Source organism: Aythya ferina (genome assembly GCF_964211825.1).
Source record: "Aythya ferina genome assembly, chromosome: 4".
Lineage (NCBI taxonomy): Eukaryota > Metazoa > Chordata > Aves > Anseriformes > Anatidae > Aythya > Aythya ferina.
This window is the reverse complement of record NC_140300.1, coordinates 41,506,203-41,524,483: the sequence shown is the minus strand read 5'-3', so window position 1 is coordinate 41,524,483 and position 18,281 is coordinate 41,506,203. Positions and strand designations below refer to the sequence as shown.

General features: G+C 43.0%; 1 protein-coding gene across 7 annotated transcripts in view; it reads right to left on the bottom strand.

Moving 5' to 3' along the window:
* The window catches only part of GAB1 (GRB2 associated binding protein 1), a 96,839-nt gene extending 82,534 nt beyond the window's left edge, over nt 1–14,305 (bottom strand). For 2 of the 7 annotated variants that reach the window (XM_084516764.1, XM_084516763.1), the window contains exon 1: nt 13,888–14,303. In XM_084516764.1, coding sequence (XP_084372890.1) covers nt 13,888–13,959 — 72 coding nt within the window. In that variant the 5' untranslated portion in view covers nt 13,960–14,303. Of the gene's footprint in view, nt 1–13,887 lie in introns of all 7 variants that reach the window. The other 5 variants (XM_084516762.1, XM_084516761.1, XM_084516760.1 and 2 more) reach the window with 4 other exon arrangements.
* Between the last annotated feature and the right edge of the window lie 3,976 nt (nt 14,306–18,281).

Genomic DNA, 18,281 nt, shown 5'->3' with positions numbered 1-18,281 from the left:
AGCAATGTATTTTTCTTATCACATACAATAATTATCATAAAGTTTCTAAATTGTACTATTCATACCTTAAAGGTTGTTGGTTCTGCCTGATCCTCAAAATACACCCTTGGGCAAACCTGTGGATTTATCCCTGTAAATCCAAAGCTACAATCCTGCAATTACACCTCTGTATCTGGGACCCTTCTCCACAAGGGAGAGTAAGAAGTTGTAGTTCCTCTAAACTGTAATTACTGTCCAGTAGGATTTAAACACCTAATGGCCTCAATGAACCTTCTTTCAATCAGTCTTTTACCTACAAAGCCAGTAGTAGTTTAGTGATCTGTTAAAAGTAATTAATATGTGCGGGATGCTGCACTTCTTCATGGAAAGCCAAGATTAACACATTAAGTCAACAAATTCTATTTTGAAATAGTTTAATTCTCTACGGAGATGACTGCTTTCCCCAAACGATGCAGACATGTCTGCTGTTGTCTGGGCCAATTCAGAAACTTGTTATTCACTACTTGGTTGATTTCAAAATCAGACTACCCCTTCAGTAGGTTGCAGAGACTATGACATCACACTTATGATAATTCATTGCACAATTATGGTGGCTACATCCTTGGATTTTATTTCGTGGGAAAGTATGTTTCCACTACAGTCCCAACCATTTTCTTGGCTTACGCCTGCTCTCAGAGTTACAAGTTTTGGTATAGAACTTAGCATGATTTTTTTTCTTAATGCTATAAAGGTGTTTTATAGCAACTAAAGGCTATATAGTTCAATTACCTAGAGAAATATTTGCATTCTAAATTGAGACTTACTGCAATTTCACAAGCAGCTCATAGAAGCACTGCTTTAACTATTCGCTAAAAAAAATAAAAAATCATAAAACCCTCCAACAGATTTGACTTCAATATTACTTATGCCTTCTTCAAGAAAAACACCCAACACTCTTTGAGAAGGCATGACTGTCATCTTCTTAAATGAGCAGTGCCAGTAACAATCATTGCAATTTATTGCAAGATCATAATTTTAAAGCTTCAAGTTCAAATTAAAAGATTCACAAACCAATGCGATAATTTATCGACTAGAACTGACAAAATATCACCATGGAACACTACAAGACAACTTAAAGTAATGCAAAAGGTAGAAAAATTGGGATTCATTATTCTTTGTTCAGTGTTATCTTTATTCTAACCAGAAAAACTTCATATTACAAACATAAATTAAAAGGCAATAGTAGACAGGTCCTGTAATACTATAATTACAGGACCCAGCCCTTGCATTTTTGCTTCTGATTCAGCAAAACGTCCACCATGCAGCGTACAAAGGACACACAAGTATTTCCTACATTATTTAACATGGCATTTACTTCAATTTGTACTATTAAGTTCCAAAAACTGCAAAATGCAGGTAGCAAAAGGACAGTAATGAAAACACCTTAAATATGGTTGTTTCAGAATTTATTTCCCACATGGTAGAGTGTTTTTAAGAACTAGCTTGCCATCATACTAGAGCAGTGTTATAAACAGCATACTGTCTTCTATCACACTTGCATTCTTCTCAGTTACCATTATTCATTACCATTCTCAACCATTATTCATTACCCAAACAGCATCCACAAAATTATTTTTACACTCCAAATACAGAAAATTCAATTCAAGCCCAACCATGGGAATCAAGAACTCCTCCCAGCATTGTGGAAAGAAATCTAGATTCCTTCATTACACGTAGGGAAATAGTGCAAATAGAAGATGATGACAGAAAGAGTAACTCATTCACAACTTCCAAGACGAACTAATAGTTCCAAAATTTCTCTTTGTGAGGAAATCCATCCTTTCTTTTGCTGACTGGAAGGGAACAAATGGCCCGTGAAAAACCTACTGCTGTGCTTATGTAATCTCGGCCAGGAGAAGCTGGAACATGAGTTTTTCGATGGCATGTAACAGCAGTGGGGTTTTTTAGGTATAGGGTGAGGGTAGGTGCTGGTTTTTGGTTTTGCTTCAACCATTTTTTCTGAAATTGGTATAAAACTTAGCTGGAGTAATATTCTATTGCTTTGATTGGCACAATCCGCCGTTTGTATCTTTATTTTTTAAATCATCTGCTTCCCATGCTATATGAAGAGCAGTTAAAATCAAGGTAGGTTGTAACATTTAAAAAGAAGAGAATCTCTTTTTCAAGAAAACAATTAGGACATCAGTGTGACACACAGAGTGCTCTTACCTCATCTAGTCTGTCCTTAATAAATCTGACTTATTCACACCTTCTCATTTTAGCAGGAGCAATCAGGGAAGTGAGGATGCAGAGACTGATGGGAAGGTACAAATGCCAAGTTGCCATAACAAGAACTGCATCTTTCCTCTGTTGTCTCTGTTTACCATTTTAAACTCATTTAACAGTTCCACATGTAGCTGCAATGTAGGGAGCTGTGCCAGCCACAAGGCTCGTCTACCAAGATTCAAGACAGACCAACAGGGAGTGAGAAGGAGAGAGCAAGAGAGAAGGAGGTAGGAGGCCTCCATGGGTTAGTTTTAGCTTCCATGCTTCATTGTGGACTCAGTCAATCTAAAAATTAAAATAAAATTAAGGCTCTTCACAGCTTAAAAATAATAGGAGTAACAGGAAAAGCCAGGTTGACATCTGTTTTGCAGCTTTTGCAGATACGGCCTAAGAAGTCCAGCAGGCTAATGGAGGCAGACCTTGTATCCCCAAGTGCCCTGTATTATCTTCTTGTCCTGTGCTAAAATAGGAAAAAAAAAAAAACAAAAAACAAAAGTGAGCAAAGCCCTGCTGTCAGACCAGACAGCGCTGCTCAAAAGTCACTGGTTAAATGACAGACCCCCTGCATCTCAGCGCTGTACCTACACGCAAGGTCTGCGACTGGATAAAGATGTAACAGCAGCGACAGGAAGACTTGATGCAGTTCTCCCTAGCTGATAACATTTCTAACTTCAGAAGCTTGTAACCCACTGTTTAAACCCTGTTATCATGTGCTACCATTCACCTGCTTGTCCTGATCAGCCGAAAAGCTACATCAGTTTAGAAGACTGGATAAGCTGCTTACTTCACCCCTCTGCAGCCAGCTGATGTCTTTGTTTTCCCATCTGTACACAAGTGAATTACATGTAGCTTCCCAAGCACATTGCCAGGGGGACCCCCCCACCTCCATAAATACAATTTCAACTTCTGGAGAAGCGCCAGGAGTAAAATGTTTGTTTACTGCAGGCAGGAAGAGCTACCTATGATTCAGACATTAGGAAGTGACAGGAAGGACTAAATTATGCAATTTACAAGTAGGAAAATAAACAGAAAATAGTTGCAACAAGGGGAAGGAGAAGGAAAGGACACAAGAGACAAGTTTTGGATCTTCTCTCACTTGTGCAGGGCTGAAGCCATCATCGCAGCAGGAGGCCCCCCGCAGGATTTCTTCACCTTTCAACCCTTACCCTAGAGTTGCTGGCCAGGGACTTTCCTCCTCAGCACTGAGTAAGAAACATCTGTCCGGCTCGGTCGCCCAGCTGGGAAGGATTGATCACAGTCTTGCCTGTTCCCTAGTTCTTTTAAGCAGTTACTTTTCAGAGGGGAAGGCTCCATCCCGCCCTCCCTCTGAACAACAGCCACCAGCAGCAAAGGATTCGAACCACTCCCAAGTGAACATTTTCTTCCCTCTATATCAACCACATCACAAGTGTGAGCAGCAGCCGTGACACTTGGGTTGGTTTTGCTGTCACGGGGCATCCTGAAGTAACAGAAACCACCATGAAGGAGGTCACCAGAAAGGCCTCTGCCACCTTCCCAGCCCGTACCACGCTGCCCGCAATGGGAAGCAACAAGCTGAGAAGAAGGGAGTACCGGAAAAAAATGGACACGGGAAAAAGGTGGCCAGAAAGAAGGCTCACATCCCAGCCACCTAAGAAGGCAGGAACATGCTTTGGCTTTGCTGGACACCGGTAACAGAGGCTGACAGGAAAACCTCTTCCCGTAAGCAGAGCGCAGAAGCACCCCCGCTGGGAACGCTTCTGCCTCGCCAGCAGTCCTTGGAAGCTGTCAGGCATCTCACCAGTGTTGCTAATGACTTTGCACCTCCTCTCCACGGAGTTTTAGATCAGCTCCCAACAGCACATGCCCAGCAAAAAGGTGTAATTATGCGGACTATTACTGCAATTTAAAGATGTGCCCATTCCAAGGCCCAAACAGTGAACTGGAAGATTTGAATCAGTCGGCTATGGCTGTACGACAAGAAAATGCCACCAAAGAACACTGACAAGTTTAGGTAATGATGATGGTGCCTCGTTTATATAATCAGTAAAGACATCCCTGCCATTGTTTATAAATCAGACAATAAATTCATGTCTTTTTTTTTTATTATTATTATTATTTCATCTCAGAGCAGTAGAGATTCACAGAGATGTCAGGTCAAGGAAAAATGCAAAGGAGTGTGAAAAGGCAATTAACTTAGCATTAAAGTACACACCACAGCAGAAAACTCTGCAGTTACTTGTCCTGGGACAAAATTACTCTGGGATGAAACCAAGGCTATGTTTCCCAATTTACACTAATGACTCATTTAAATGCTACTCTTCACTTTATCTCTCTTCCCCTCCCACCCACCCCTCAAAAAGTTTCCCTTCCCAAAACCCCAGCAAGGAGAAGACAGGTGACAACTTAGAAAGAACGAACTCTGGAGTCTGTGTAAGCATCTTGTCTGCCGATGGACCTCTAATAGCGAACAGCAGCTTAAAGTTACTTTTCACCGTGCTGACAAATTTATGCATTTCAACTTGAATTGTGCACACAGGCAACTTTTAGGTCACAACCCAGAACATGACATAACCTCAGCATTGAGCTTTCAGGATGTTTTCTCACTAGATAAGAAACAAGTCATTAGACTGCAAAAAGCACAGCATGATGCAAACTCGCAGTAATAATTGCATACCATACCTGAGATGACAATAGCACGTGCAAGAACCAGAAGATACTGTTGCACTTCATAATTACCCTTGCACTTTTTTTAAGAAGTTACCTCCTGTAGCAACAGAACAGGATTTTGTAAATAAAAAGTTTCTCTAATGCCACCCTGAGAACATCACTCAGTAAAACATATAATTGAAAGAAACATAGCACCACAGAGAGAAGAAAAAAAAAAAAAATCCCTGAAAACCCCGTGGAGTTATGTAACAAGTGAAATAATCAAAGGGGATAAAGTTCTATTAGTTTGTGGCTTAAATCTCAAATCAAGTTCGTACAGATCACTACTTTCTAGGAAAGCTGAATTGCCAGACTGGATCCCACCCCTAGCCTACCTCTGACACTTCCGTGTGGCAGGGCGCTCCGCTGCCTAATCTGTTCCAGGTAGGGCAAGCCTCTTCAGACTCAAACTGCAGCGAGTACCCTCTCCTCTTCATTCTTACTCCCTCCTTATTATTATTTTTTAATTGAACCATGGAAAGACAAATTGCCCATTCATTTCCTTAAGTCCACACATGATGACTCTGATATTCTCTCTTAGCTGTTTCTTGACAAGTACACAACACCAATCTGTACCATATCCACTACAAGCATCAGATAAATGATCCCAACAATTTTACCTAATAGTCTTTTTTCTTCTTAGTGCTTGCTGGGAAAGCGCAGACTTACTGTCTGTATTTCACTACATTTCTAATGATTTATATGCTTTGTTTTTTTAATTATAACTGTCAAATTCTGCATATGGCCTTGGACTTGATTAACTATGGCTTATACACTCCAGATCTAGCTGTTCCAACAAGCAATCCATCAGACATGTCAATCCTCTTCTGCACCATCCCCCCCAAAAAAATCAAGCCCAGCTTCTTTACTACATCTGATGCTGTTTAAGAACCTACATGGAAACACAAGCGTCAGAAAATAGTAAAAGAAACATGCATTAAGTGTGAAGGGGAACATTTGTCTAGCACATTACGTGACTCAGTGCAGTTCTCTATACAAAGAGATGACGACAAACTGACACTATTCCCAGATATTTTTTTTTTTTTTTTATTAACGGCTATCATTCTACTTTAAGTCTTAAAATTCAAAACCTGTTTTTCATTTGATACTATGTACATATCTTCACTTACAGTAACTCTTCCAAGTGCAACGTAATTCTTTTGTGTTGGTCATATCAAAAGTCTATTTGAAGGCAGGGGTATTAACTGTGTTTGAATAGCTTCCTGTATTCTTATTCCATACCCCAAGACTAATCCCATGAACTCCTACTGTCAGCAATAAACACCTACAGGTTTATTTTGCTTTTAAATCCCAAGCCCCAGACAACACAGAAAAATAAACTGAAGTCTGTCTATTTTTGTGTTGTTTTTCTTTTTGCTTTTCTTCTGAGGCAAAAATACCGAAGAGCCTGGAAGTAGCTGTAACCCCAGAGGAGAGGAACGTGCTTGCCTGCACCTCTGAAACCCATCGCATTCCTTTTGGGGTGGAGACAGACTTACCCTCAAGGAAGGCAGGCAGCAGATCTGCCATCACCCTGCCCCAAGGCTGGCTGTGCTGGAAAATGGGTGGAGAAGCAGATTCAGTTTGTGACAGCCACTATCTCCACTGCCATGAAGGGTTTATCTGTTGTTGTTTTCACTTATAAAAGAGCAGGACAACCAACATGTGACCAGCTAGCTTGCTGGGAAACTCTAGTGTGGAAAACAGGCAAAGACACGAGGTTGCTTTCCTCCTGCTAGGCAAGGTCATCCACATGTCCTACTGCCATTCCCACCCACCTCTACCTGCAGAGCCACGGGGTAAAACCACAGGGCCCCATCTGCAAACACCAGAACCCCTAATCCAAGTTTACCAGGGTTTGCCAGAAAACCAAAGTTACCTGTTTCAGAAAAAGCAGAGAAGGCAAAGCTTGAGGCTTGCCCCAAATTCTCAAAGAACGTAGCTCCTGAAAATGCATCTTTTTTTTTCTCAAGTCACTCTGCCAATGAATTGCTGTATGAACAGCAAAACCTTCTCACTTAATTCAGTTCTTGACGTGGGGCCTAAACTCAGCTTTGTCCAGAAGTGACAGACTACTATGCTATCTTGGCACGTTCTTCTAGAAGTGGCACTTCTTCAAGGTATGTTTTTACACGGAATTACTTGTATTATTATGAACAGATATTATATTTAATAATACACAAGCCATACGGACACAAATGCCTGATTCTTAATTACATGTTGTAATACCACCAGCTCCAAGACAGACAACTATCACGTTGTCATTTATCCAAAATTGCTGCCATTTACCTGCAAAAAGGAAGGAAAGTACGTCACCATAGCCTCAGGTATTTTGATCCTGAAGTTGTAATTTTGGTGCAAAGTAATGCAATTAAATACAGTCCTTCCTATATGAGGCTTTGGTTAAAAAAAATAATAATAAAAAAAGATGGTTAGAGAGTTCAGCAGTTAATTCAGTCTCTTTCATCTCAGTTAAAGTTCGCTTATGAACACCTCCCTCATGTACACCACTAAGAAGGCAAACACTATAAAGTGAGATTATTTTCTACAACTGAAAGTGTGCAGAATGTTCCAAAAAGCTTCAGAAGTTAATCATGAGAAACAAAACTTTTGTTAACAGCTGGAAGCAAGACCAAATACAAGCAGAAAAAACAGACTACGTAATTTTATTAGAAGCCGGTTTTGAAAAACTACAACCAGCATAAAGCTAATACTATTTGTACAACTACAAACACTTTCTAAAGTAAACAAGCCAGAAATCTATAAAAAAGAACTGCAATAGCCTATTCAAGAATTGGTAAAGCAGGAATTACAAACACACAGCACTTTCCTTTTGATCTGGAGATAGCAGAATTTGTTCTTCCCCCATCCCCCCAAAAAGAAAAATGTAGTACTGCCTTAGAAATGCTTGTTTGTACATATAAGGATCTTAATTCACATTAGAGCCCCTAGAACAGCAGCAAATTGTATTGGACTAACAATGTTCACCTGTACACAACATACCTGCCTTGACAAGATTATCCTTTTCTGTCTGATCTTTCTGCCTGCCTTGCACAAGTAATTTGCATGACACAAGGTCTGTCCCTCCTAATGAAATACTGCAATTAAATTGCAACAGATTAAATTGCTTCTATTGGCAATAAAATGTTTAGTCATTGAAGCATGGAAAATTTTAAGGTCAGTTTAAGAAAAGTCCCAAGACACTGTCACTGCAATGCTACAGAAGAGGTTTGGATGAAAATAAGGAGAAAACAGATTTGGGGATGAAACTATAAGGTAATATAAAATAATATCTTGATTTGATTTGCTCTGTGTAAAAACGAAACTTGCATCCCATCAGTTGTACTCACCTTCTTGATTTAAGAAAACATTTTACCTAATATAGTTTGGTCAAGTCCATTTTTAGACTAGAAAAAAAGATAGCAAAACTAAAAACACATGAAATACCCAAACCAAAGCTATCTACAATACATGGAATTACTCTTAATTAAGACTGCTACATCTTGAATCACTGATGCTCCTTTCACTTTTTAAGTGAGACTTCCGTCAAAGCCAGGAGCCAAATTTAATGAGAAATAAATATGTTTTAAACGTTTGCATGGGATTAAATTGGATTCTAGCTGTATGATCCAAAAGCCATGTCAAAAAAGGCTAGCAAAGTTTTAAAAAAAAAAAAAAAAACACTACATAACCCAGAATTTCTAAGCCATCATTCCAAGATTTTAAAATTTTCAGAGGAAAAAAGGACACTGGAAACAGTTTTCTGACTAGCACTCTCCCCTTTCTAAATAGCAGGCTGTTCAATACCAAAACAGAAGGAAAATGGAGGGATTATATCCCATCTGAAAGGTGTCCTCATCAACCAAAAATAACACCACTGCTATGCACACACTGGGGAGTAATAAAGCACTCCAGCGGCCTCCAAAATATATGCTCTTTTTGACAGTTAAGGCCTAGACTTTTTAGAACTAAACTGTCCAATAAAAACATTCCTTTTCTCAAGATATCCAATTCACATTTATTTAAGATAGCTGCTTTCTCTAGCATTTTGGCTTACAGTTGACTGAAAGACAGGCAAAACAAGGTCATCTGCAGAAAACTGAAAGCTAAGTTTATGGTATTTCATGATTTCCTTCGACTTTAATATATATGTTGCATAAACTCGATGTTCAGCACCACAAGATTTTGTGCTTACGCGGAATAGCAGATGTTGTGCAGCATCACAGAAAGCTGGAAACAATAATTGGCTTTGCCACTTCCTCCCCCTGCTCCCAGTTAGTCTTCATTGAATTGTAATCCCTTGTGATTAGCTGCACCAAATCTTATTAACACATCTACCAAGAAAGAACCACGATGAAAGGGTATCCACAGCCTGCTATAGATCCAACTGAGAATGATCTTCAATAACATTAAGTCAGAATTCGAGTATTTTATCATCTCTCAGATCTTCTGGTCTCAAAATAAATGTTACTATTTAACAGAATTAAGAAAAACTGTTCTCATCAAGAAACATCTTCAGAAATATATGGCTTGTTTCCTGCGTCCAGCAGTTCACCCACACTTCAGACTGAAGTAACAGAAATTGCGCTTTCCTCTTGATTTTCCTACTTGCCCCAGCAACAAGTAAGTGCTCAAACAGTTCAGGTACTAGCTGTCTGACCATCCACAATAAGAAACATTTAAATTCACAGTGTATATCAGTATGGTATATTACCTAAAAAAAAAAAAAAAAAAATCAGACTAACTAGTGGAAGAAAACTGTCTTTCTTCGCAAATCTGCACAGGATAAATACTTGCAGATTGAGTTCTGTGCTGCAGAACTGAGATTTACGCCCAAAGATCAAGCTTGCAATGTAGGTATACCCCCAAAGTTATAACCAAGTCCATTTTAGCACCTTCAGTCAGCACATAAAACAACGCAGCTTCCTTCGATCAGCAACACAAGCATTATGTTTACTTGTGCTTTCAAATACGTGGCTCAGGGTTCACTAACTTATGTTTATAAATATCAGAAGGCAAGATACTGGTTCCTGCAGTGTGCACAGAAGAAGGGAAGGGACCGACTTTTGTCCAAGACGTAAGGCTTCTGCACTAACACTTCTGCATTGCTTCCTGCAAGATCTTCACCAACTTCTGCAGGAGGCACAAGTATAATCAAGTTCTGAATACTAAGATGTCACAGAACATTACCTGATTACACTCACCTACCTTGAGTTAACTTGACCACCCAGCTTTACAGGGACAGCTCTCGATGTGAAACAAGCTCATCTTGTTGTGTTTTTTGTGTATGTGTGTTCATGCATGTAAATCAACTGGATTCTCAGATTTGCTCACTACGCTGATGCAAGATCACAGAAGGTTTTAACACAAACAGGTGTCTTCCAGAAAATGAGCTTTTGTCATGCACTTCAGCTTCTACCAGATTACAACTGTTCTGCTGAATAAAACATTTCTTAACACCATTACATATCTTAGCACGCTTAAGTATTACTCAAGAGCAAAAAGGTACCTATGTGATTAGTGCCAAAGAGTAAACGCCAAGCAAAACCACAGTAAAATATTCCACTTTTATTACTTCCATACCTACACTGTCTTAAGTATGGGTATGAAAAAAAAAAAAAAGCTTAGCTTCAGCTACACCACACTTAGATTTAAAAATCAAAAAGGCACGAGCTGCTCTTTACCTCAGTAGACACTACAAATCAATTGTATAAACCAAGCATCAACGCTAAGACCCTGGTTTTAAGCATATTCGGTCGTCCCACTGAGCCCCAGACACCACCCAAATGAAAGCATAGTCATCCTAGGAGAGAATTGAGAAGACTTACTCCCGTTCACTCAAGTTTTTCCTTCCTTCCTTGCTTTACCAAGGACAGCTGTGTTTAAATATCTGGTTGCTTCTTAACACTATGACAGTAGAAAATTCTCTGTACTGCTACCACAAAGAACAAGCTATTTTAACTGGCATGTGCAATGTAGCAGAGAACTACAAAGCCAGGGTTTGCAAGTGCTTTTTGAAGTACAAATTGGGATAAAGTGGATTTCCAATTACGTCTTTAAAAATAAGGGAACAAGAGCAGTAAAAGTGCAAGTTGGTGACAGTGGGTTAAAACAAGGGCACAGAAGTTCCCAAAATTGAAGGCAACAGAAGTTGCAATAGCAAACAACACAGAAGGTAACAGAAGCCATAAAATATAGCGGTCCTGCATCCCTATGCAGACACAAGTCCTTTCCTGCTACTCATGGAAGCATTGCACAGGCTGTAGAGACCTGTGCAGGATTTAGCCCCAATACTCTTTCCCTACTTGTCTCCTAAATCCACATCCTGATCTTGGAGCCACAGTATTCTCCCCCCAGAATCTCCTGCTGAAAACCTATTCCAGCAAAGAAACTGTTCTGAACACCAGCTCCGGGGAACGAACAACAGGTGCAAATGGTTATTGCAAAGTTACTTGCACACCTGAAACACAGGAACATGACATCAAAATATGACTGCTTTGAGGGGGAGAAAATATACATGGCATTAAGGCATATATCCAAGTAAATCTGTTTTTGCCACCTGTAGGCCAGTTTACTTTCTTTTTTTAGCCCCCAAATGATTGCAAGATAGCTTTAATACCATGTCCAACTGTTTCAAACTAAAAATTGAAGTCCCTGTGAAACACATGTCTATGCACTAGCTTCAAAGTGCTCCTTTTCACCCTTCCTAAGAACTGAAGCCATATTTAACTGCAATTTCAGACTTTTTATCTCCCTTCCCAGATGGTAACCTGGATTTGCCCCAACACTTGCATGCAAAATCTAATAGGGCGTGAAGTTACAATTTTCCATATATATATGTGAAAAGTATGTGTTGCAGAAAAGCAGTTTCCTATTGAAATCACTTTCCCATCTTTTCTCCTGGTGCAGTCTCTTGAAATATCACCAGGATAAAATATGGCTTTAAAAACATAGCTTTTCTGTGCCCTAGCAGAAGTTTAGAATTACAGAGAGCAGAAGCCAATGCTTCAATCACTGCACTCAGTTCCAATTTATTTGTCAACTTTCTCTTTGCTTAAAGATTGCGATCACGACGTCAAGGTCATTTTTATGCCTTTAAAAACGAGCGTGACCCTTTAGCCTACAACTGATCGGGCACCGCAGACAAGCAAGAGGAATTTTACTTCAAGTCCTCCTTTAAACACAGTCTCTCCTTTCTCTTACACGGGAGAATACAAGCAGAAAGTCATCTGCGACAGCATGCAAGATTTAAACTTCTGACCTTATGGCCTTGGGTGCACACAGATGTTACACGAAGCCCTGCCAACACAGGCCAACCATACTATCACTGATACTCTGACTCCTCAAAAAGCAGATCCCTGTTTTAAGTGAAAATGAAGGAACTACTCTGTTAGGACAGGGATCCACCTGACCAACGCTACGGCTACTTTTACCCTCAAAGGTTCTGATACTATTCTGATACAGAAACAGAGCTAGAAATATGCTGAACAGAAAGTTATATGGAAAATAGCTAACATGTTAGGGACTGATTTATGGCATTGATTTAGAGCAGCCAACTCTCACTTACGCTTTCTTCCACTAACAGACAGTGTAACTGTACACGATTTAGGGCTTGAGTGGGAAATTAACTCAAACTTTAAAAACATTAATAGTTTTCCCACTTCTTGCACACTGGTGAAGCAGCACGCTCTGAATACACACACAGAGGCTCAGCCAAAAATACAGCCTGTGTCCGATTCAGCGGGGAAGCACAGCCCTCCCGTGACCCATCAGGTCATTCTCGGCAAGTCTGATCCTGTGCCCTTGGCGAGAGCAGGGTTTTTGTCACTGGGAACTGGTGAACGGGCTATTCTTTTTTTTTTTTTTTTTTTTTTTTTAACAACTAACTTTAAGAGCCGATTTCACCAATCCCCTGCCATTTAACAAGTTGCCTACAACAGCTCCTGCCCAAGCAGCGGCCGCGAATCGCCAGCTGACGGACAGCAGCCGGGTTGCGTTGAGGTTCAGCTCTCAAGCAAAGGCTGAGCTGCCTCCAAACGACGCCGAGCTGCGAGGGCCGTTCCTACTTAAATACCACCCAACGGGCTAAACAAAGACGGAAAGAGAGGAAAAAAGAATTAAAAAAAAAAAAAAACACATTTTGTACCAGTTACACAGATACCATGAGGCTGCGGCGGTGCCAATGGGAAAGGGCTGAGCAGAGCTGACTTCTGGCATCACCCCTGCCTCCTACGTGACTTGACAGCAGCGTCGCCGCCAGCCCCGAGCAGCACCAGCCGCCTGGCCGCTGCCCTGTCACGAAATCTGCCCTCTCAGCAAACACGCTCCATTTTCCTGCGAGCTCCGGCTCGGCTCCGCTAAAATATTTCCTCCTGAGCACCGGCGGGCAGCTGGGGGAAACACGAGGAAAAGGCGCTTGGCTCGCAGCTCCCTCCTCCTGCAGGGCTCCGGTCCCAAGGGCAAAGGCTCCCCCGGCCCTGCGGGGAGCGCTCCCGGGGCATCCCCGCCTGGGGGGGCCGCCCGGGGCCGGGGCAGCAGTGTTTAGAGGCAAAAAACCCGAAATATCCCGAGCCCGGAGCCCCGGGGAAGGCGGAAAAACTCCGCCCCTCTCCCCACTCTGCTGGGAAAGGCGATAAAGCCGCGGCAGGGCAGAGCTGACCGCTCGGCGCTTCGAGGGGGAAAGCAGAAAGGAGTTGGGAAAAAAAAAAAAAAAGAAGAAAAAAGGGAAAGGGAGGGGAGGGAAAGAGAGGGACGGGGGGAGCCCGGCGGGCTGCGGGAGCGGGCGAAGGGCGCCGGGCCCGGCCGGGAGGGACGGGGCGAAGGAGGCCGGGCAGGGCGAGGGGGGACGCGGGGAAGGGGAGAGAAGGGAAGGGAAACGAAGGGAAGGGAGGGAAGGGAAGCGAAGAGAAGAGAAGGGAGGGCGAGGGCACTCACGTAGCGCTTCAACTTCTTCTCCGGTGGCGACTTTCGGAGCCAGCCCGAGCAGACCACCTCCCCGCCGCTCATGGCTGGGCCGCCCGCCCCTCCGCCGGGGCGCTCCTCGTCCTCCTCTTCCTCCTCCTCGTCCTCCTCCTCCGGGCCGGGCCGAGGGAGCCCCGAGACGCGGCGGCAGCGCCGCGCCCGCTCCGGCCTCCTGGGGCTGTGCGGGGCGAGGGAAGGGGAGGGAGGGAGGGAAGGAGAGAGGGAGGGAGGAGGGACGGGGAGCGGCGTGTGTGTGTCTGTCTCACGCACAACAAGCGGAGGGGCAGCGGGGCTGAGGCGGGAGGCTCCCCCCTTCCTCCTCCTCCTCCTCCTCCTGCTGGCCCCGGCAGCGGCAGGCAGGCAGACAGGGGCGGCCGCCGCCCCGCCGCAACTTGGGCTCCGCCGTCCCGGGGCAGGATCCAGCCGCCGCCCCGCCTCAGCCGGCGCCGCCCCCCGGGATCCTCCCGCTGGGGGCTCCCCCTCTCCTTCCACTCCCCTCCCTCAGCGGCTCCGCGGGCTGGGCTGGGCTCGCCCCTTCCCCTTCCTCCTCCTCCTCCGAGGGGAGCGGCCCGAGCGCACGGCGGGGCCGGGTCCTCCCCCTGCCGGCCATTAGGGGGCCGGGCACGGCACCCCCCCCCCGCCATTCCCAACAACAAGGGCCGGCAGGGGAGAGGCGGGACCGCCATCCCCGAGGGATCCTGGGAGCTGTAGGCGAGAGGGGGGCGCGGGCCCTTCGCTGAGGGGAGGAAAAAAAAGGGGGAAAAAACGATAAACCGGCACACTAACACACCGAAAAACGCAGCCCCGCCGCCCCCAGCCTAGCCGGTCCGGCTTTAGGGCCGGTTTGGGGCGTGAGGAGCGGCGGGGCGGTGAGGGGGTCCCGGCTGCCACGGCCGGGTGGCTGAGGCGAGCGGCTGTGTGGAGAAGAAATGTTAAAGCCGGCGCCCAAGTGTTGGTGAATTCGGTGAAACGCACCGCAAAATCTTTCGTTTGAGATGAGAAACAAACAAACAAACAAAAACTAAAAAATCTGCATGAAAAAACACCTCAGTAAAGTAAACTTTTAAAAGTGCATTAAAAGCACCTCAGCAGAAGTAAACGCCTCGCAGCAAGTTTCAAACTGCCTTGACGGAAAAAAAATAATTATTATGAAAAAAATTCCCCACATACGAAGTTGGTCTCTGAGAGCAGAAAAGGCAAACGGCAGAGCCGCTCCTCTCCGGAGCGAGTCTGCTGATAGTGCTCTCCGTCTTTTGCACTCCGCCGAGAAGTATCTCCTAATAAAAAAGTCTTTTATTATGATTATTGCTTTATTATTTTACAGATTATTTAATTGCAGCCTTCTGGGATGGGGCTGCTGTGTTGTTTGCTAGCAACAGTTCTGTTCCACCACAGAGAGCTAGTCCCCCTAGTGTGCCTTTGTTGAAGGCAGCGTGTTGTTCCGCTTGCTCTGATCCATCAAGGTGTATCACATTAAAGAGCTGCAAAACAACGTCTGTATCGTTTTAATGGGATCATTTGCAGAAATAACAGGAAAATTAAAGGTGAAAGCCTGAAGGGATTAAAACCAGTACATCAATTCACTGTAAATCTGCACACATAATTATTTTCATTAATCCTTCAAGTGTTATGACAGGTGAAATGCTATTCAGTGGTAAAAGAAAGATCATCAACGAGCAAATATATATATATATTTTTTTTTTTTTCCAAAAACATTTAAAAGAGAAAATAAGTTAATTATGTGCTTTGTCAATGTTAAGAAGTGCACACATCCTAGCATCCAAAACACCCTCACTGACATTTCTACACAACATCCTTGCAACCGCCTCATTGGGCTATTGACAGGAATAATAAGGAAAGTGACATGATGCATGCAGCTGGTAGCATAACTTGAAATTGTAGTGTTAGGTTTAGATTTCAAGCTGGGTTTCACTATACCTCGCTTAAGTTGCTAATGCAGTTTTTTAAGAATCTTGACATTTGAGTTTACTTCCAAATGTCAGATAAGACCACAAAATTGTCCAGTTTTCTTTAGAAACCTGGAGACAATTGAGTATTATCAGAGCACAATCACATAGAATGGGTGTGAACATACTAAAAATACCATTGTCATTAGCATGTTAAAGTATGATCCAATCATTCATTTAAATCCCATTAATTAACCCCAATCTTGAGGGCTAATCAAAGACAGACAGTCTTTTAGCTAAGCAGACTCTATGGAAGCACCAACCGAACAAGCTTTCTGGCCCAAAGACACAAAATTGCCCCTGAGTTCGGATTTCAAAACACTACATTTGCATTTTAAAATACCCTGAAACCAATGTTAGCCTGGAGTCCAGCATTAGTTTGTCATATAGCTTCGGTAAGAATCTACTTGCTTGAAAATAGCTGTCCAGAGACAAATTCTATGTGTAGGTGTCATCCCTGCCATATAATGATAAATCACAAGTTAGGGAAAAGGAGTTAATGTCAACAATAGTGATAAATAATTAGAACTCAATAAAAACTTTCTTTTAGACCATATCTTGTTGCTGAATCTTGTAAAATTGTTCAGTTTATGAAAATATAACATATCAAAGATTTCCAAGTGCCTAATTAAGATCTTGTCTATTGGACTGCTCCTTTTCTAATCATGACAGTGGATTTCCCTTCCTGCTCTCAGCTATTTGAATTACCCATTCACAGTCCCACCTGCACTTTCACTAGTAATGTCAAGAAAGGGCTGCGTGAAGCAGTACTTCTTCAAAGTAAGTTAACATCTAGCAAAACCAAGAATATTAATACAGTGGATTTCCATGCATAACCAGCAAGGTTCCACAGTTCGTAATTTAGGTATCTCATAGTAAGGGAAACCAAAGCAATTAAGAACTCTAATGAAATGCGTAAACAGTGCAATACTTAGGTCTGACTGTTACAATCTGCACAGTTAGAGCTGTAAACATGTCTCTGAAGAGAGGTTAGTGGGCACAAGTGAAATAATTTATGCCATGCAGAAAATTCCTTACGCTCAGCTAAATTAGGGTAGAGCATAATTTCATGAAATTGGCATATGCGTCGCAAAGACTGTCAAGAATGAATGTTTCAGCTAGTTTTCCTGCTGTGACTTGGTTTTGAGACTTTAAACAAGGTTAAACACAGTCCATTTTGCTGCTTTCCTGACACATGTCTTGTGCTGAGGAGCACAGGCTTTCCCCTGGTCTCGGTGTGCTGGGGAGGGCTCACGGCGGAGGCGCTGGCTCACGCTGCCGCTGGGTTAACTGACCGCTAGGGCTCTGTGTCAGGGTAAGGCCACCCTCTCCCCTCACTTTGACCCCGCAGGTTATTTCCGTACAAGTGTGCTCTTATTCAGGAAACTCAGAGAATAAAGATCCTTTCAGGTCAATTAATTACACTATGGAGGTCTTCTCTGGTTTTGTTCAAGGGCAATCCCGGAGGAAAAAGGATTTTCTCTGCCTTGCTAGCATATCAGAGATGGCCTAAAAAGCCAAAGTGGTTTCACTGTGCTCACTAAGATCCATCTTGCTCTTTTCTTCTGTGAATCGTCATAGGCCTGAGGAACCGCTGCCTTATTTTCCATGAGTTTCCCTTGCTTTATCCTGGCATTAAAAAAACAAACAACTGCCACCAGTCATTTTGCAGTTGGTGGAGGCTTTCACCATTTCTAAAAAAGAAGCTTACAATTGGCATTTGTGTGCAGCCAAGGAGCGGATGTGCCCAGCTGAGCCGCTAGCGAGCGGAGCTTGGCTGGAATTCCCGCCGGCTTTAATGCCAACATAATTCCAGGCCCAGCTCCTGCACAGTTGCATGTGTTACTATTTATGAATCCCGTATAGCTGTCGTCTTCCAAGGCAGTATCCATTTTGTGATCAGATACTATGATGAGCTGTGTTGTGCAAAACTGAACAAAAGGCTTTGCCAGCGGCAGGGTGACACTGTGCCCTGGTGTGTGACTGCCACACGCACAGTCATGGGGCTTTTGGCACAGGCTGGCTAACTGCCTTGGACGTCAGGCTCCTCTGACTTGTTTCTTCTCAATTGCTACCTTCATCCTACAAGCATGTGAAAGATGCTTTCATTCCTCCACTGACTTTGTGTTCCTTTATGCGTGCCTTCCAAGGCGTTCTAAATGGCTTCTCCAAAATTTTGGAGTAGACTATTTATATAATTCACCACATAAAGTAGGTCATGTGTAAATCCATTTGCCTCTGGTTTGCCTGCCAAACCCTCTTGACAAAGGAAACAGGAGCTGATAGATGAGGAGATTAAATTCATATGGATTTGTTTTTAAAAATATAAATGATACTAATTTCTCATGCAAATAGCTTAGAAATTCTGGACTTGCATAAAAAGATGCTGCTTGCTACAGC